The sequence below is a fragment of the Alosa sapidissima genome, chromosome 5 (genome assembly GCF_018492685.1).
Source record: "Alosa sapidissima isolate fAloSap1 chromosome 5, fAloSap1.pri, whole genome shotgun sequence".
NCBI classification, from domain to species: Eukaryota; Metazoa; Chordata; class Actinopteri; order Clupeiformes; family Clupeidae; genus Alosa; species Alosa sapidissima.
Genome location: NC_055961.1, coordinates 32,855,952 through 32,876,835, shown reverse-complemented (window position 1 = coordinate 32,876,835; position 20,884 = coordinate 32,855,952). Strand labels below are relative to the sequence as shown.

The 20,884-nt window shown below is 44.1% G+C and overlaps 2 protein-coding genes and 1 long non-coding RNA gene across 4 annotated transcripts in view; 1 reads left to right on the top strand and 2 right to left on the bottom strand.

The window, feature by feature from the left end:
• Window positions 1-1,107: 1,107 nt before the first annotated feature.
• On the bottom strand, window positions 1,108-17,064 carry tlcd3a (TLC domain containing 3A). Its single transcript, XM_042091831.1, has 5 exons — window positions 16,390-17,064; window positions 11,849-11,935; window positions 10,104-10,323; window positions 8,231-8,326; window positions 1,108-7,149 (listed from the first exon to the last, which is right to left on the bottom strand). The coding sequence occupies exons 1-5, from the start codon at window positions 16,509-16,511 to the stop codon at window positions 6,838-6,840; spliced, it is 837 nt and encodes a 278-aa protein (XP_041947765.1). The 5' UTR covers window positions 16,512-17,064; the 3' UTR covers window positions 1,108-6,837.
• The window catches only part of usp2b (ubiquitin specific peptidase 2b), a 48,717-nt gene continuing 28,940 nt past the window's right edge, over window positions 1,108-20,884 (bottom strand). Inside the window, exon 14 of the transcript XR_006031793.1 lies at window positions 1,108-5,978. The gene's annotated coding sequence lies outside the window, so the exon portion shown is untranslated. The remainder of the gene's footprint in view (window positions 5,979-20,884) is intronic.
• Window positions 15,268-20,263, top strand: LOC121708891. Of its 2 annotated transcripts, none has more exons than XR_006031796.1 (3): window positions 15,268-15,407; window positions 18,504-18,755; window positions 19,798-20,263. It is a non-coding gene; the product is annotated as an uncharacterized LOC121708891 (long non-coding RNA). The 2 variants fall into 2 exon arrangements; XR_006031795.1 differs by lacking the exon at window positions 15,268-15,407 and adding an exon at window positions 15,586-15,863.

The window sequence follows — 20,884 nt, the reverse complement described above, 5'->3', positions numbered from 1 at the left end:
GTCTTACAAACTCAATGTGGTGGATTTGGGACCGACTGACTGACAGAGACAGTTCCTATCCCACTGAGCTCTCAGAGGATGGCATAAACATACTCTCCGTCATAACTTTCATCACCATGTTTCTGGAAGGCAGAAAATAATCCAGTGGTTTCAAATTAAATGCACAAGTGATACTCCGAGACCATGAGTAACAACCCTAATGTTCGGGTTAGTTAAGGTAAACTGTTCAAATATGATAGATCAACACCCTGGTTATACAGAACACTACAAACAGATACTTGAAGTTGAAGCAAAATTTAGGATTCAAGATTTTATATCAAGATCTTGCTGAAGCCTGAAGATCAATCCACTGTTGGCATGGATCTCTGTATATTTCACATCAGCACTGTGGTATCACAGAAGAGCAATATTTACTGTAAGTTAGAAATAATGCTGCCTATCAGGTAATTAATGTTTGGACATTGGCCCTGTTGAAATGTACACTTAGTGTATACCACTGTCTTGAACTTGACACCAAAACACAGGGAATCACGGTATGAAGCATGGCAACAAATACCTTGGCATGTGAGAATGTACTCTTAGTCCTCTATGACTAAAGAATTTCAGTTTATGAAGGACAAATCCTGAGGTACCTGAGCCGGGCATAACAGATGTCATGATGACGGACACTTGGCTAGATGGCAAAACCGTTGACAAATAGTTAAATGGCAAATGGTCTACATCATTGAGCGGTGTTGGTGGTGTGTATGTGTGTATGCGTGGAGGAGCATGTAATACCTGTGAACTTATCACTATTTGCCTGTACTTTTTATAGACCCCCTTCGGAAAACATAGAAATTGCAAATACATATTCAGTTAACATTCTTCTTTGGTACTACTGCGAGGACTTGAGAGGTGAAGTTAACTTACAGCAGTTTAGCTTAAGATCCAGTAAATGGATAAATAACTAAGCCAGGTAAACTATCAAGAGTATTTGTGTGTTGTGAAGTGGTAATCCTACCTGGACCAGCAAGCGTTGTCTTGCACGCAGGATGGTCTGTCTTTGTCCCATTCTGCCCTCTACTGGTGACATCTTCCACAAAACAAATGAAGCCATGACTCATTTAACAGGGTTTCACCCAATCAGATTTATTTTTCTCTTAACAGTGTCTGGATTCACAAGTTGCAACAAAATAAATTCCTCTCAATCAACGTTTAGGTTAGTTTCAGTCAATAGCCAGGTCTCTTTCAGAGAAAGTAAAGGTCACACTACAAACAAAAGAGAAACCCCTCCTTTATGTATATATCAAAACTTTGATATATAAATATATGAAAAAATCATCAGACGTTTATCAAAAATAAGGAGGCAGGGAGTGTTAAAGGTTGTGATTGAGCTGTGCGAAAGAAACCACAGCTAAGAAAAGTGACACCAGAAAGGGCCAGAGTCATAAAACTTAACATAGACTGAAGGCTGTGCCCCAACTTCAGAAAGGTTCTCCATCAACCATTCCTCCCACTTGTAACTATTACCTCTCGGCTACATCAATGTATCTGCTGAGATACATTAACTAATATCAATTCATCCCATAAGGACAAGGACTTTTGTGATGCCCTAATACCCAGCATCTTTAAAGATGGCATTTGTTGGCATTTCCATTTAGCCACCTCAAGTTGTTTCCTAATATATTGTGGCATTGCAAAGTTCAGACAAAAATTCTTCTGAAACTGATACTGGAATGGGAGAGCAGGTTTCTTTAATGTACAGATCACACAAATAAACAATGGGACTTTTTGCTTTTTGGAAACTACCCAAGAATTGGGGGGGGTAGGAGGGTATGAAATGCAATTTGCAAAATTGGGACACAGCCTCTGCCTTCATTTGAACAGCATCAATCAAATATCAAACACAGCAAACAAATTCTGAACGTTGATGTTTCAAAGCCAAAATGATTCACCAGATGCTTAAGTTGTATGGATGTTGGTGACAGGTGATAACGTCAGTGAAGTTTTCTGCTGCTACTGTGATGGGTAAGGATGATTCATGACTGCTAGGATGAAGCTTTTAATTCAAGTCTTATCTTTTCAGGGTAATTTACTGTGCACGCCAATCTCAGCATTACAACTATAAATGTCTTCATGTGGAGATTTTCTGATACATATTGTGGTTGAGCACCTAACAGTCTTCAAAGAACTCAGAACACTATTAAAGTTCTGAATAATTCTTAATGACCAAGGTATGTTTATTTTTGTGTGAATAACTAACTGTAACATAGTAACCTCATCAATTCATTAAGATCTGTGAGTGTGCTCAACACCAATGCTTCGTTAGCAAAATTTACGATGTAAACAAGTGCAGGTCTGATCCTTGTCTTCGTTTCGCAAAGGTACACAGTAAACTGCCATCTGATCTCATCTCAAGCAAATATAGAAATGCAGCTTCAACCTTGTAAACACTGCCTGTTAAAACGGCCTGGTTTGTGCTGCGCTTGTGTGGGTAATACGAACAGATTTTTAACACAAGGCACTGGATTCTGATTTTGGTTGTCACTGTCCAGAGTTAACAGCACCAACCCGGTCAACACAGAACACGTTTGTGTGTGCGAACTTTGTACAAGTTGTCGTCTCAATTATCTCGGTTTGACCATTTTAGCTTTTTCCTATTTCATTCGTCTTTCGTTCACCTTCAGTCATTAAATTACCAATAACGGCTCAGAATCACTTGCAGCCCCAAAGCGACCCCCCAGGAATGATAGGATCTAGCCTGATCTAGATATGTGTAAAAAGTCTAGCAACCAAACTGCAGAGGGGCAACAAGTCCCCAAGTACACTAGCCCCATCTACCACCGCTTCTCCATTTCTTTCTGATAAGATGCAAGACGTTGGGAGTTCGTCTTTGCCACGGGCGAATGCGGCGGTGATGAGATTGTGTAGGGAGTGAGACAAATTAAAACGAGAGGGACATTTTTCACCATCGTCCTCGTTTGTGAAATTCTGTTCACTTTTGTTTACTTTTTTTGATGATTATTGATTAAAGTGCCTGACAATCTTTGGTCTACCAACCCTTTAAGGCTGCAATATCACAAGCCATGTCAGAATGCTTTCATCCCAAATAAGAGAAAACAGAAGAGAAAAACAAAATATACAATAGTGTCATTCCAGGTATTTTAAGTTTCAGGTTTCTTTTTTTCTTCTTCATCTTATACTCACAGTTTCAACTTTTTTCAAAAAATAAATCTCTAGGAGAAACAAACAAGTGTTAACATCTTCTTCACCATACCCTGAGCAAAGAGAGGATGCCTCTAGTGAGACTAAACATAAGACTTTATATATTACTGTTAAAAAAAATTAATAACTAACGACAATAAAAATGATTATCTGGATATGTGTTTGCATGCTATGACATCTCACTCCTCAGAAGCAACTCTGTCTGGGTGCAAAGTCTCCAAATTACATGCTGAACTTTGACCCCTAGAAAGTAATGCCAACTACGATGGACATGTGACCCACCAGTGTTAAAGAATCGGAGGGTAAGCAGACGCAAGCCTACGGTATCAGCACGTGTGAGGAAGCCAATATGCCAGCCTGTCGTTGTCCACTGATCACAATTTCCCTTGGAAAGAAAAAACACCCTCTGACTGACTACATGTCCCGTCAAAAATGGACAGGCGTTCCAACACCCCAAGTCTACCCAAATTATGCCGTTTCTACCCCCCACCCCATCCTACCCCACCCCACACACACCCTCCGAAATCAGGGAGACGTGGTCTCTTGGCAATGCCATCTCGCTCACAACCCCCCACCCCTGCTGCCAACCGGCGCTGTCTAAAACCCGCAGACAAGAGACGGAGGAAGCGGGTGGCATGAGAGCGCTCACGGGGGCGAGAGGGAAATGTTTCCAGAGGGTTCGCTGCTGTCGCGCCAAACAAAGGGGGGACAGAGTAAACTCATTCAGAGGGCACCCATTCAGCCCAGCTCAGCCGTACCACAATGCAGCGCTCTGGACAGAAGCCAGCGGGACGGGGTACACCGACACAGACGAGGGGGTGGGGGGGCATACAGTAGATTCATGGGGCCGCCAAACAAAGACTAACTACCCGCTCGGTCAAAGGACACAAACAGACTAATCTAAAGGGAGGCCCACGGGGCTTCCAACGCACCCGACGCTGGACCAACTGGACCAGACGTCCAGCAGAGAGACTGGCGCTGCTGACCACTCGGACAGCGACGGGAGGACTAGTGTTGGGCGACGGGAGGACTGGGGGATCGCTCAGAGGACTAGTGTTGGGCGACGGGAGGACTGGGGGATCGCTCAGAGGACTAGTGTTGGGCGACGGGAGAGACTGGGGGATCGCTCAGAGGACTAGTGTTGGGCGATGGGAGGACTGGGGGATGTTTCGGTGTCATGACGGCATTGCCGACAGGAGGTCTGTGCATAGTTCACAGGTCAGGAAATCGTGGGGGGATATTTTCCCCACATGAAGAGGAAAGCTTAAAGTGACGTCTATGACATCTTGCCCTCTCAGGCCTCAGACAAACTCATCCACCTACACACCCACCCACATATACACACACACACACTCATGTGCACATGAATTCAAACACACTCACTCAAATACACACACACACACACACACACACACAGCTGAAGGCAGCTTTTTTAGGTCCAGTTTTTCTTCATATTTATAAGATCTTAAAATATTATCAGTGAACAGACTTATATGTATTTCTAAGAGCAATTCAATACCTTAAAATTCAAGAGCTTGTGATAGCATTCATGGAATTAATCTACTCAAAAGTTTCATAAAAGGTGTAGTAAAAACTATAATACGCATTTGCTAAAAACATATGAAATATATTTTATTCTATGTGTCGAGAGCCCTGTGAAATGATCTCTGAGATGTGCGCACTGAGTTCCATGCTAATGTTCAAAGCTAACGCTAAACCTGGCTTCAGTCTGGGTCCACCACCCAAGGCTCACCAAACTCTGATGAAAGACTATGAAAATGGTCAGCACCTTACTTCAACCACCAGCTACAAACTGAAAAGCCACATCCTGCACACAGACCTGCACCTCAACCAAGTGCCATTTTCACATGATGAGAGACTCCGAAAGAAAGAAATCTGCCTTGGTTGGTTCAAACTGGACCAATCTGAGGACCGTGATTGGGCCGCAGTGATATGTCAGCGCTGGTTTTTTACTCATGACAGACATGGCAAAGGAGCTTTCAGGTCTGGACAGTCTGTGGCAAAATAAACTAAACACTTCTGTCCACAGAGGCTAAAAAGCTACGAGTGACAAAGGGTTCCTGCCTGCCAACAGAGTCTTCATATTTTGTCATATATAATCTGTTCCTATAAATATAAGTGCGTTTGTGTTTCTGCGGAGCAGCATGCAGCTGTTCAGTCCTTCTTGCATGCTGGGAACGCTAATCTACCCCCTTCTGCCCTAAAAAAAAGCCAGTGTTATTGCTCAAAATGATTTCCATAGTAATGCCCCAGGGCATTTCACGCGGCTCGAGCAGTAGGCCCCAGTGTTGGAGGGCCAGATTCACACACACCTACCACTCTCGTCACTGAGTAGCCTGGAGACACCAACTTGAATACCTCCGCCTAGAACCACACCATACCCCACCCTTCAACCACGCCACGCCACCAACCCTGGAGCATGCCTCCTGTGCATGATGTAAACAGATAGGTCTACACACCACGTCGCCCCCCTGTGGTCAGGAGGCTGCACAGCAATTTTAAGAGAGGCCTCTGTAATGGAGGCTGACTATACTGATATCAGAAGCACCTAAACCAGGTGCCGAGCAATGTTTTCCACCCCCACTTTGTTTTGGGGGAAGGACGTTTATAGAGAACTTGTAAACTGTCACAGCGGGGCAGTGCACACATTCGCGTGCAGACATTCGCGCGCACACACACACGCACGCACACACACACAAGCACACACACACACACACACGCACACACACACACACACACACACACACACACAACTATTGGACTGTAAACAAGGAAGACAGGAGTACTGCGGGGTGGTGGTCGTGGACGGACTGAGATGGGAAGAGGGAGAGCTAGATGTGTGCGATGGTGTGTAAAAGCTTGTATGTGTAGTATGTTTGTGGGGAGCGGGGTTACATCACATTTATGGATTTATATAGTGAGTGAACGAATGATGGGATGACACTCTTGCCAATTCACTTTGTGCACCCACACCCCTTCCTCTCAAAACAAAAATACTTTCTGGAAAGAACAAGGGGAAATCTCCCCAAACGGATGCTGCTTGGGCTAACAACTTGACAGACAGAACCCAAAAAAATAAAATAATACCCATATCCAAAGTCACTGGTCTAAAACTGTAACAGACTCTTCAATCAGTAGTTCATCAACATTGGGAGAGGGGCTCTCTTTTTGACCCAGGGTGCACCAGTTGCTTCTGGAGGCGGCTCCTGGCAAAAGAGGAGGTGCCGTCCAGCGCTCCGGCCACTCCGGCCGTTTCCTCACCCTGCAGAGGGAGGCATCTGGCGCTCTCCACCACGACCCCACCCCCCACAACCCTTTAGTTCCATGGCAACAAGCAGGAGAGGAGCCAATCGGAGGCCAAGCGTATGAACCGATGCCCAAGACTGTTCCTGTGGAGCTCAGCTGAACAGCGAGTGACGGGTTTTTGGAGGGGGCCGAAGGAGTCCTACCAGTCTTAATAGTAGTAGTAAGTATTAGAAGTGATCAAAAGTAGTAGTAGCAGTAGCAGCACTATCTGTACTGTAACAGTAGTAGTAAAATGGTGCCCTAGTAGTTGTCGGTGCTGTTGGTTGGTCAGTTGGGTGGGTGGTGGATAAGAGTGTGAGTGTGGCTCTACTGGTCTCCCTTGGCGCTGGCGTTGTCCAGGGCTGCGGCGGCTGGAGGGCCTGGGTTTCGGGAGCGCTTGTAGAGACGGTAGCCCTTTCTGCAGAGCAGGACGAACCAGTAGACCTGCGGCGCCATGATGCACATGTTGCCCAGGTTGGTGGACAGGGGCAGGTGGAAGGGCACGCTGTAGAGGGGCAGCCCGTAGTGCTGGCCGTACACCCAGTACATGTAGGGGAAGAGCGTGATGCGGCACAGGAAGAAGGTGAGCAGCACCATGCCACCGTTGGCCTTGTGCACCCAGTTGTCCTGGAGCCCCAGCTGCGATAGGGAGAGAGGGAGGGAGAGAGGGGGGGAGAGAGGGGGGAGAGAGGGAGAGAGAGGGGGAGAGAGAGGGGGGGGGGGGGTGAGACATAAAAAACAAAGAAAAGGATGTTGATTAATATGAAAGAAAAAAAAAGTAACCAAAACAAAACACTGACAGAAAGAGCCACGTGTTACAGCCGCCTGGTACGTCACATGAAATAATATTTTAAAAATGATTTTAAAATATACAGAACTTCAACATACAGAATTGTAGAAATTATATAAACTGCTGTATGAATTGGTCAGATATTATGTTATGTTGAAATATGTATTCCATGCAATGAAGTGCATCACACTGAGCTATCTGGTAATCTCCGGAATGACCAGATCAACTTGACCTCCATCGTGTCAAACTACAAGAGCTACTGGTCATTAATAAAAACACAGCTCCACACTGTTCCTCTATCTATGGGGACCCTGCCATTGAGAGGTGCTGACTGAGCTGAGCTCATGACTGAGGTCGTTGTTTTCTCAACCAACCACCAGGGTGCAGTGTAACATGTATGGCTGAGCAGGACAGTGCCTAGTCACTGAGAGAGAGAGAGAGAGAGAGAGAGAGAGAGAGAGAGAGAGAGAGAGAGAGAGACAGACAGACCTCTCGATCGAGCTCAATTCTGAGTCAGGAGTCAGCAGAATTGAAGACAACAGATTGCAGAGCAGGGCCCCCAGACTGTTTTCTTAAGGGGCCAGCAGTTCTGACACTGGCCGACTGACAAGTCTTTTTAAAAAGGAACCGGAACTGTTGACTTTCCTCTGGCTGCGCTGCGGTAATGTCTTCTGCAAGAGTGCCGAGTAAAAACTCTAGAATCTGTTTAAGATGTATAGACATGCAAATATGTGGTTGTGAATGAGTATGTATATGTGTGAGTGTGTATGTGTGTATGTAGAGGTTTGTGCCAATCTCTCGTCCCTGTACAAAAGCTGCATGTAGGTCACTGGTGTTGTTTATGTACCAAGAGTGTGTGTGTGTGTGTGTGTGTGTGTGTGTGTGTGTGTGTACACAATACATGTCAGCTGTTCCTAGAGCGTGTCTCACCTGGATGAGCATCTTCCCCAGAGACACAAACGGAGTGCTGAGCTCTGTGAGGAACAGGCAGCCGATGAAGAAATCTCCCTGGTCTTTCCTGAGGAACTGAACACCAGAGAGGAAAGAGGAGAACACAGCGTCAGACTACAGGCACGCTACACCACACCACACCACAACACACAACCACACCAAGCACAGACAAGAGTCTTGGAATATAGCGTGATGAGCCAAAACAATGATAACACACACAGACATGTTGCAATGAAAGCGAGATAATGACCCACTATGGAGCAGTTACTCAAAGACCTACGACCTCCAGTGAGTGACACAGGGCCAAATTGACCTGATAACGCACAAGGCAGCGCCGACCGGCCGGGGCGACTCGGTAGCTCGCAGGGAGCTCTGTGTTCAGAGCCACAGAGAGTGTGTGTGTGTGTGTGTGTGTGTGTGTGTGTGGGGGGTGGTTGGTTGCTGCTGCAGCCACTACAGCAGTTAGTCTGATGGGGATGAAGTGGCTTCACTTGTTTAATGAAGCAGGAGCAGGGACAGTGAGACCTGCCATCTGTGCACAGGCTAATGACCTGACACGGACACAGCCTGATGTCCCAAACACACATCTGCCTTACGGATTACAGACGTGAACTCATCTCACCTGTCTCAGACAGGCTCTGGGGATACAATAGATCCTACTGCAAACTTAACTCATTTGAATTCATTTACTTTTGCTCTAAATAATGGTAATTACTTCATACTGACCTACGTTTGTACGTTAGATAATGTTTATATGTGATTCAAATATAGCATTATTATTTTAGCACAATTAAAGGAACACACCAACTTCTTGGGAAATCAGTTTATTGTATGTCTACCCCTGAGTATGATAAGAGGATTCAAATCCCTCTCTTCTATGTGCATACAATAACCCAGTCTGACACTGTAAGCCTAGCTTAGCATAATTCACTGGAAGTGGGTTAGATCAATTAGCCTATAGCTAGCTTGTACCTGGTCTACCCACTTCCAATAATTTATGCTATGCTAGGCTAACAACGTCAAAATTATTTCCCCAAAAGTTGGAGTTCTCCTTTCACAGTAAGTATCCAACTAGCCTCTGATGGCCAAGCATACAGAGACTCCAAATGAATGCCCACACTGCAGCACACACAACTGGAGGTTCCCCTATCAGAGCATCAGTTGTATCAGCATGACTTAATAACATGCCATTATTCTTGTTCGTAATGAACTAAACACTGGTAATTCTATCTAAAGCTGCAGTCACCAAAATGCCTGCCAAAGCATTTTAGTACACTCAAACCCCCCCCCATCTCAGCAACCAGTAACTTTTATCTGTCTGCAGAGCCACTGATATGGGTGTTAACTAGCTGTGTGTGTTTGCATGTTTTGTGTGTGTGTGCGCGTGTGTGTTATACGAGTGGGTAGGAGGGACACAAAGGCCGTGTGGAGGTGGGGTGGTGTATCAGTGCAGCAGCTGGCTCTGAATAATAGAGGCGTGGGTAAGGCGATCTCATATCACCGCTGCCACTGACAGACCCACAAAACACGGCAGGGCCAGGTTTCCAAACCACCTGCCTCCCATGGACTGAAATATTAGCTGCAGAGCGTGTGCATGTCACTGTGTGTGTGTGTGTGTTGTGTGTCGTACACACACTCGCCGGCTTACGTGAGCCTGCGTGCATGCGTCGGTGCATGTCTGTGTGTCTAATCAGTAGTGTTGATGGGTCGGCGAAATGACAACACCGATTGGCCAGACAAGTGCAGGCAGACGGGGGAAGGGAAAGTTCCCGCCCCGTCCCCCATGTTGCTCCATTTTCGCTTCCTTCTCTCTCTATCTCTCTCTTTCTGCCTCCCTCCCTCTCACGCTCACCAGTGTCACAGGCAGCAGGATGGTCAGCAGGGCGATGTGATGAAGGACCAGCAGGAACTCCCGACGCACAAATGAGTTGACCGTCCTCCACGAGTGCTTCTTGTATTCCTCGTGACCCTTGACCCGGAAGCGGTTGTAGTGGCTGAGGTACATGGCAAAGATGTCGTATGACATGTAGGGCACGCCATACCAGATGACGAAATAGGTGGCAAGCCAATGCCTGAGAAAAAGAAGAGAAAAATAAAGAAGAGAAAGAAACGTGTGGTGACATTCTATATGGACATTCTATGGTGACATTATATGGACATTCTATATGGACATTCTATGTGGACATTCTATGTGGACATGAGGGCCACATCATGCTATGAAATAACATTATTAACACTTCTACTGTAGGTACTGTATACTGAATTTCCTCCTGTCCAGCTCGCCAAAGTCCTTGTTTACTAAATTCCTTAATAGCTTCTATTAATTGCTGCCACAACAGCCATACAAGCACACTAATACAAGTTGTGTGATCTGATTAATTACATCCAATGAGCTCACTACACGTACTGGAGCACTTATCCTAAACTGTGTGTGCGTATGTGTTTTGGGGAGGGTTATACAACCACACTGAAATCACAAGATTATTTAGCTGTGCGTCTAGAGATCTGTGATTGTGTGTGTGTGCATGTACGCCTGCACGCATGCACACACACACACACACACACACAGAAAATAAGCAATCATATTGAATTAATGCTAAACAGTTCCACTGCACACATATGGTTACCAATTCTTGACCTGGAATAATTTCATACTTCATATTCTCAACACTGAAATATTCATTGGCCATACCCACAACTATATTTACAAGTACACATTGACCTGAAAACTAGCAGACCGCAAAGATGGCCCTTTTTTCCCTGAGCCTGGTCTCGCTGGCCCTCACTGCGCTGACTGTGGCTCTTTGCCCCCAATGCTCAGGATCATGTCTGCTGCTCACGCGCTCAGGCCCAGCGCTTAAGCCTCCGCGGGGGGATTACCGGGGCTGCTGGGAGTATTTTCGCTGGGACCTCCTGGCAAGGCCGCGAAGGGGTGGGGGCGGGGTGGTCGGATTACTCTATTACGCTGTCCTACCGCAGCCTGTTCCCTGACGGCCAGGTGGCAGGTCACACCACCACAGGTTCTGATCCAGACAGAGGGAGAGGATGGGAGGGAGGGAGGGGTTAGGGCGGGGCGGGGATGTACTGTTGTGGGGAGGAAGAGCTGGCACGCCAGGGCTGGGATCAGACCCGCGCACGCCGTCCTTCCGGGAGAGGACGGGACAGGGCGGCGTGCGAGCAGATGTGGAGCTGGAGTGAAGGTGGATCTAAAAAGGCCAGCCATCTGGAGGGGGCTAACGGACGTAATTACCTCTCTAGTGGTTGCTCAAGTAGGAGATCAGGCATTAGCATGTAGCAGATCTGCGCTAAGACACAAGTCACAAATGCTCCCTGTGCAACTGTGCCCTGCTGTAATCTGGAATGCTAAGATAAAACAACTTTCAACTAATATTTACAATTATCATTCAAACTAAATCAATTAAGAAAATCATACTATTGGTGGATTTAGCAACTAACAACAAATGATGAGTACTTAAAGTGCAGAAATGGGAGGCAATTTAGTTATTTATTTATTTTTCTCTCAGTAGGGTTAACCTTAACTGAAGGTTATGTTAGTTGGTGAACTCAGTGCTTCGGGAAAGAGGTTATTGTACTTACTTGTCACTGATCACATTGCCCCTGCATGAGCACACCACGATCACCCCAGCGGTGGTGGCCATGATGGCATGAACCGAGGACACCAGCCTGGGAGGGAAGAGAACACACAGAGATTCCAGAATGACTCACAGAGCCACAGCACTATATCGGTCGTGCAGAGTCTGCAGTCCCGCTGTGAGTACCTGCTGGCCAAATGTCACAATTACCAGATGGTTTAACCCTTGAACAGAAGGTAGCTATGTAGGCCTCTACCAGGTACCTGCTACACACATGGTCAGAAGCTGCTATAATGAAACAGACAAAGCACAATCAAAAGTCCTGGAAGGTGTTAAGTGATTCTGAAATATGATGACACAACATCCAACTGGAATTATGATTAGGGCTTTTGTGGGCCCCTTTCCAACATGAGCATAACTATAGCGATTTAGCAAATGCTTAGACTTAATTATATTGCATCATCCCCACTGTGCCTTAGTGAGTTTACCCATATTCTTTTATGGACTGCAAGAATGACCCAGTGCCATAACCTACAAAGGCCATCAGAGGGATATTCTACAGCTCTGAAATGCTCACTGGTGTATGGCAATACCTTAGACCAGAGGTGGGACAAAGTCATTGTTTGGCAAGTCACAAGTAAGTCAAGTCTTAACGCTGAAGTCCGAGTCAAGTCCCAAGTCAAGACAGAGATGTCCCAAACAAGTCCAAGTCAAGTCTTCCCGAAGCCAAGTTGAGTTCAAGTCCTTATTTTTTTCGAGTCCTAAAGTCACTGTCGTATTATGCAACTGCATGTTAATGTCATCAATCATTTCTGAATCCTTTGCACGGCACTCTTAAAATTAATTCCAAACTTTACTGCATGTTACTCCTGTCCAAGTAGCCTACAGATAGCCTACATGTTATGCCGTAATTTGATATCTGCTGAATGGATAAACATGCCTGCAGGAATAACAAATAGTACAAAACAAATAAGCAAGGCCATATCTCAATACAAGGCAAATAAACATTTATTTACCTTCACATTTCTTCCTATTTCTGTTGCAAAACACAACGCTGATATGGGTGTAAGTTGATGAGTCTGTGATAGTTTTGGCTAGCTCCGTGGAGGAAATTAAATTGTTTAGGCTATCGAAACATCACAGGATCAGAGGATCCATCATAATATCACAGGATCCCAAGTCAGACCACAAATGGGAGCATGTTCAGTGATGATCATCCCTTTTCTTTTCTCATAGGCCTACTAGATAAGAGACCTGCATTCCATGCAAAATAAAAATAACGTTGCGTAATGTAAACGATGAACTTGAGACTGCTGAAGTTGGTATGGGCAGAAAATAGTTATATTTTAATTTTACCCATGCCGTAAGTCATTACAAGTCAAGTCAAGACTGTTATTGCTCTTATTGGGGTTTTAAATTAACATCCAGCCATGCATCTTTCCGCAGAATCCTGCATGGATATTAACTGTATAATTCTTCAGAAAGGTCCTTGGGAGGGGGACCCGTGTTCGAGTCCAGCCTGTGGCCATTTCCCGATCCCACCAGCTTCTGGTCATTCTTCACCTTCCTATCTGAATAAAGGCAAAAATATATACTAGAAGGCCAAAATATATACTAGAATGTGCCTTAAAAGGAGGGGTGAAGTCTACGGAGTCGAAAGGTTGACAAGTGTTTTGTGGTGAAGCAAACTCCCAGAGACTGTCAAGTGGCCGACGCCGTATCCAGGCTGGTGCTTCTTCAGCATGACAACGGTGGACACGTGAGCCTGGCTTGTCAGCTCACGCTTGAGTTAGCCGCCCCCCCCCACGGCCCGGTTAAGCGCCCCTCAGCTCACTGATTTTTCAGTGCCTCGTACTCAGAAACACTGTCACAAGACCCAGATTTGCACAATCCACTCTTTGTGTCCGCTCTCCTCCTTTTGGAGTTGGGCGAGGAACAAAAGGGGGTAACCGGACGGGGAGGAAAAGGTAGCCTTTGTTTTGTTTTGTCCGCCTCACTCACGTTTTGCGTACATGCAAAAGCATACGCAAGCGTAAAGTACGTACACAGACACACACACACAGAGTCTTCTTGGCCCAGCAGTGGAGGGCAACCTTGGTGTGCCATGTTAGATGGACTCTGCCTCTGATTTCTCCTCCCCCATTACTCAGTGGGGCTGAAACGTGTTGAAAACTGGCTGGCTCATCCAGAGCTCAGCTTGCGTCTTCGGGGTTAATGGAGTGTGCAGCTGAGCAGGAGCTGAGGCTGCACTCGGCTGTGTGCTTCGGCCAGTGCCCGGAGCGGGGGCCCGAGTGACGACAGAGGCAGGATTCAGTGGGTAGTCGACTCGAGGGGGAAAAACATCAACAAAACACTTGAGAGCAGGCAAACAGCTCAGAGCACCTCACCCACTTACCTCCACACAAGCACACTTGCATCTACTGTAGGTGCACACACACACACACACAAACACAGACACTGAGAAATTGCTTTCACTTGACGGTGGGAATGATGACTGTGCAGGGTGCCGGTTCATTAACACCTCTCTGACATACTAGCTGAACTCGGAGAACAACCTGACCGGCTTGTTGTTTTCTCTCCAGATGTCTGGTGTGCCTTCATTTTTCTGCATTCCCAACCAGCAAATTTAGACACACACTCTTATCCCTCATCACTGTGCAATCAGTAGACTGAACTCAATGGAAGATAAAGTACATGGTAAACGATTAGCAGTGGTTGACCTGACATCCACAAGTTCAGTGGTCAGAGGGGGAAGGAGAGAACAAACAGCGAGCCTGGCCCGAGTCCAATAATTTAGAAGCAGCAATTTTAAGGCATGTCCTAAATCACAGCTTCAATACGGTCAGCCAAGATATTTCATGCATGAAATGGGGCACATTATCAGGAACAGTCTGATCTAAACTTCATCCTGTTTGTGTGAATGTCTTTCATTTGCACCACCGAATACAGGACAGAGGGGTCCTAACGGCCACCTTACAATGACCTGTCCCTGATGATTTAGGCTGGAAGAAGAGTAACAAAGGCTTTACTTGTAACCTTGTGCCCATTAGCAATCATCATATGGGCAAAATGCACTCAACTTGGGGAAGGGATGTGAACCACTGGTGTCAGGACATAGGCACACTGAATGGCTCTCCCTTCCAAGATACCAATCCACTTGGGAAGTGGATGCATTCTCCAGTGCGTTGGTAGATACTTAACCACATTTAAGATATTGCTAAGGAGAATCCTACCCGACCTATCCTACCACATTTAAACTGTGACGCCGGGATGGGCCGGCGACTGGGTTGCGGAAGGCACGTCCCTAGAATAAATACAGATTTGGACTGCTCAATTTAAGTCTTAGGGCTACTGGCCGGGAATTCGGCGGACGATTCAAAAGTTTAATCATCCTTCAGCTTAGGCAATTCTGGCTGACCTCTTATCAGTTTGAAACAGGCTGTTTGTTTGCTTACGATAGATAAAAGCACCACATAAGAGAAAAACACCCAAGCACTTTAGCTCCGAGTCACGTGAAGGATACTGACCAATGAGAATGACATGAGTTTGTTACATGAAATACAGTTAAGTCTCTTTAACATTAGTATTGTATGTATTTGAGAGGGATAATGTGAATGTCTTCTTGATATCTTCTGCTCAGAATGTGATTTCCCAAATGACCCAGAGGCAGATATTCAAAAGTCTGGTATCCCACTTGACGGCACGCTGATATGCTGACCTAGTGAAATTGATGTAACACCAACATTTATTTGGCTAAATTCTAACGTGAAATGACAACGTTAATCCCAGTCTTCGATTCTCTGTATTTTGTAGAGGGCTGCCAACAACCAAATTCAAATTCACAAGCTTGATTTGAGTAACATGAAGTTTGCTTTGCAATACATCTCGTGAAATGTGACACTAATGTTACGATTATAACGTTACAAACTACCTCTGAATGAATACAACAGATAGTTTTACCTGTAACTTTAAGGCACCAGTTAAATGAGTTTATGCTCCTGTGACGTTTCTGAGCAAAGGTAATAACACTAAACGGCTGTGTTACGTTAACTGATGTTAGATATTATAATATTATAAATGAGCATCCACCATAACTTTCTGTCTCTGGGTACCCATCTCCTCTAAACAAGTTCGAGTCAGGCTTTTACGTGGGATCTTATCCTACGGATAAATAAGCCAAGTCAATTAAAGTTGTCTTTAAAAACCAAGTAACGGGACAGCTACACTGTTAGCTACTTAATGTAACGGCGTTATCATTTCATGCACGAGCGCTAAGCTAGCATACCCTTGTGACACAAACATTGAATGCCAATTACCTAGATGCATCGTTAATGTTTAAGTCATTTAGCTTAACGTTACATTGGCTAATAGTTTCATAAATTAATTTATGATAGGTTAGCTACATTTTATACACCTCTCAGCCTAACTTGGCTAAACCATGAGGCCGTTCGCTACCTTTCCAGCAGATAACGGGCACTGATCCGTTAGAGAGGATTATTGGCAATGTGATTTGAGAACCGAATGATAAAGGATAAAATTACTTACCTCTCGCTAACAAGAACAACGTCAGCATCGGTCCAATGTTTGAAAATGGACGGTAGCACTTTTCGAAACAGGAAGAACAGACCTGGAAAAACCACGACGCCGCAGCCAAGCACTTGCAACATCCTTGCGCAGCACTTGTCCGGCTAGCTAAGATATATCTATTATTATAATCTGGGTCGACCTTCGCCGGCGTAATTTAAACACCTCGGTTCAAAACCGGTGACTGGAAATTTCGGTATACACTTGACTGCATTAGCTAACGTAGTTCTCACGCCACCAGGTCCAGTCACCGGTGACCGCTGCGCGTTTCCCTTGCCTCAGCAGCAGTACTCTGTACACAAAAACTAGCGGTGAAGGCAGCCGGCGATTGATTGGTCTTTACTCCTGGCGCAAAGCCGGTGGCCAACAAACAAGCTAACCAAGTAGCTAGCTACATCTCACAGGATTACAAATGAAGAAATCCAACATTAGAAACGTCATTATGCAGTGCGTTTTATCCTCGAGGCTCCTTATACAGATATGTCAAATATTAGTGATACGCCCATTCAAATGACTATTTTTCTCGCCAGGACAAGTTCATGGATACCGTTAGCATTCATCTACCGCTCGACAAGCATTCTTAATTCCTGTGCAATGCTACAGCCTCAACTTTGGGAGAAGGCGCCTATATTTTTGCAGGACAGCGCCCTCTAGATTTTACCTACATTAGAATATAGAATAGGCTAGGCCTACAGAACCCGTCTATTTGAAATAGGTCTGTTTAAAACCTTATAGACATTTCATTTGAATTTCAAATAGCCTACTACGAGGTGAAAAGATAGTATATTTCATAACACGTCTCAAATATTCCTTCATTCAGTTGCTGACATCATTACCAGAGGGAGTTAGCCTGCAATAATGAGGCAAAAGAAACACAATTGAGAAATGTGTTAATTTGTAAACTACTGACACAAACATCCATATTGTTGCCATTTGTTGTTCTTTAAAAAAAAATGGCATTGCAATCATGTTTGCTAGTTTCATTATAGACATTCCTGACTGATTTAGCCCATTGTGTGGCACACCGTGGTGGCTTGTGGTTTGGCTATTTCTGAGGGTTGGGAAAGTTAATGTAACGCCAGGCTCACTAAATGGTGGCGGGCTATGGTGTGAGGGCTTAGTGACCTTCAGGTCGCTCAGTGCTGATTCCATATACAGGAGCCCCTTTGTTTTCTATGGGCACCACAGAGCCCCTAATCCAGTACTTCCCTCCCACTCACCCTAGACCACCTCATGGGCTAACCAGTGACGTCACTGTCTCGCTCCCTCCCTCCCTCTCTCTCTCTGGGACATTTGCCTGAAGTACTGTAGCTTCCTCCTCATCAAGCATATTTTGACTGAGTGAGATTAATGTGATCCATATATCCACACATGCATTCATACACATGTCAACAAATATTCCCACACAATGTGAGATGTAGGCTACATATTTCCTTCATTGTGAGATGACCTAAATGCTGTTAGTTATGTGCTGTTTGTATTTATTTTGCCTTTGGAGATGGTGTCTTTGCTGATGTCCTGCCAGTATTCCACAATTCACCTGTCAGTATCTTAGGGAAGCGCTGAGGAAGAGCGCTTTTATGGAATTTTTGTATAAGTATGGAGCTTTTGTATAAGTATTATCTGTGTAGGCTTCATGTTGTTTGATACTGCATTTGAATAAATAAAGTAATAAGACCAGTAAGCCTTTGAACTCCCTCGAGAAGATGTAGCCTATGATAGCTGACATACAGTAGCAGTGGCTCCGTAACAGTTTAATGGATACAGCTTTATCTGTATAACATTTATTGAAATATTTTTTTGCCAATTTTATGAAATATCAAGTGCATACTTCAATCACTCGGTGAAGGTGAGAAGGGTTATGTCAGTTCATTTAATGAATTCAGTGTTGGTTTGACACACTTGTCCTCAAATGTATAGTCTTGTGAAAGGACACAAGTTGAAGGAGTATTTTTAAACTGCAAATATGGACAAACTCCATATTTTAATGAGTACTGTATTTCCTTGAAGAGTTACCTTTAATATTTTTAATGCAATGTAACACAGAGTTTTAATTTCATGTCTATGTCGAACAGGGATCCTTTTGGTTTTCAAGACGTCTGTGGGTGGCCCAGTCTCAACAAAATCGGCTTCTGTGAGCACTGAATCTATGCCAATGGAACGTCTGTCCACACCTTTGGCAAGTTCCACTGCACAAACGGACATTTCAACATCTTCACTCCAACAGAACGCCACTGACTCTAACCCACAGTCTTCAAGTGAGGCTCAGTTCCCTGTTTTTTTGTTAGGTGTGGCAGTGGGAACCATTAGTGGAGCGGCAGCTGTAGGTATGTAATGCAAGCATGTACCAACACAATGCTGTCATACAATAGCTACTTTGTTTGGAATTAAACTGTCATTCAATATAGAACCCTTCAAATTGTTTAATAACAATTAATATTTCCAGGATGGTTGGAAATAGGTCGGAAGGGGTCCTCTTAAAGACAGTTTCAGTATTGATGGTAATTTTTATGCCATAGATTTAATAGAGACCCAGTCAGACCAATAGTATGAAAAATAAGGAACAGAGTTTATTTACAATGATGTGCATCAAGGGAGAGACAGCATGACTTCACCTAAAGATATCTGCTGCTCTAACTAGACAAGGAAATAGTTAGGGTTTAAGTATCCTTCCAGACTGACAGGAGATGGCATTGGTCATCCCATTTCACGTGGACAACACAGAATTAGACTCTGATTAGTGGCAACCTGGCAATCTGGAGAAGATAGCTACTGACGCAGCCATGCAGAACAGTGAAACACTGCAAAGTCATAATATTCCAGCTTATCTCTAACTACAGTCACACACAGATATACACAGGGACAGTACAGATATCATACAGTCTTTACATAGAATCATACTTTTAGTATCAAAGTGACCCACTAATGAGAAATGCAGAACATTAACCCACATATTGGAATATTGGACATAATGCAGAACATTAAACCACATATTGGAATATTGGACATAATGTTCTATTCCACTTTCTCTCAGTATTCAGTAAGAGTGCCTTTCATTATGTTAAGCATTAAATCACTAATTCTTATCACTACTTTGTTTGGGCTTCTTAGATGAATGAGTGAAATGATAAATGCTCACTAACCTACTCATCAAAGCTGTTTTTCTCTTCCACCCAAATATCCAAATTCATTCAAATTCCCCTATTCAAATGACGGTCATTTCCTCCCCACCCAACCAAACACGTTTAGCAGCTAAATGGATTGCCCAATGTATTCTATGACCACTGGATACTCTTTACATACTGTAGGCAACTGTAATTCTAAAAATATTGCACATAATCAATGTGCCTCTTATACCTTTTCATCCAGGTGGAATGATTTTTGCAGGAGTAAAGTTGAGTGGAAGACTGGATGGTTAGGAAAAGGTCTGATACCGCTGATGCAGAATGCAGACTCTATAGTGGCATAAAACATATTTTAATGGAGCAAAAGGCATCTCAGGTTGATATGTGCCCATTGACAGTTCTGGTTCACATTTCTTCAGCATATTGAGCAAAGCTGGCAAATAGCTATCTTTCAGTTGAACAAACCTTAGTTTTCATGGCATCATTAAAGCAACATAAGAAGTGCTATTTACCCCTTGTTGTCACTTTTGAACATACAGTACTTATCCCTTTAGCATCAGTTTTGCAATGTGCAAGGTTCCCTGAAAGTTGGAATATGATCTTAAAGGGGTACCCTCAGCACCGAAAAGTGTCAAAAAGGATCACTTCTCCACCACTGTCCACACCAGGCATCCCAGGTGCGCAATAACAATGACAGGCACTATTCTTCTTATTAGGCCTTTAAGTCAGTGTATACCATCAAAATGATTGTGAAGCTGTTATTTTAAAGGAAAAATTGCTTTAAAGCATAATATATATGTAAAGCATTTTAGCTCTTGTCATGAAATATAAACATTCCTTTAACATCTAAAATAAAATATAAATATCAAAACTCTGGTGTGTTTTCTGTCAAAATGTCAATATTATGTAATATCATATCCTTGCCCTTATAGTGTTCCTATAGTATAGGCTACTGCTATAGTATGTCCCAAAATACAAGATTCCTATTGTATTGACTATAAGATTACTTTGTACTTCGTACCAAAACTGTAGGATTCCTATAGTTCTTTTTCATTCCAGTATACAATTTGATGGAGGAATTACAGAGGGTATGGGCTTGCTGTGGCTGTCAATATTGGATAAAAATAGATAATTTCAGATTTGCCCTCCCCTGAAGGGTATGGAGTCTTCATGAACTGGAATGCCTGTCTTTTCTGTTGTGTGTTAATATTTTAAGTGGCTTGAATAAATAGATACTTGAACGTTACAATGCTGAAAAAGAAGGACAATGTCCAAAGGACTATTGCCAAAATGAAATCAATACAAAACATTTAATTACAATATACTATCAG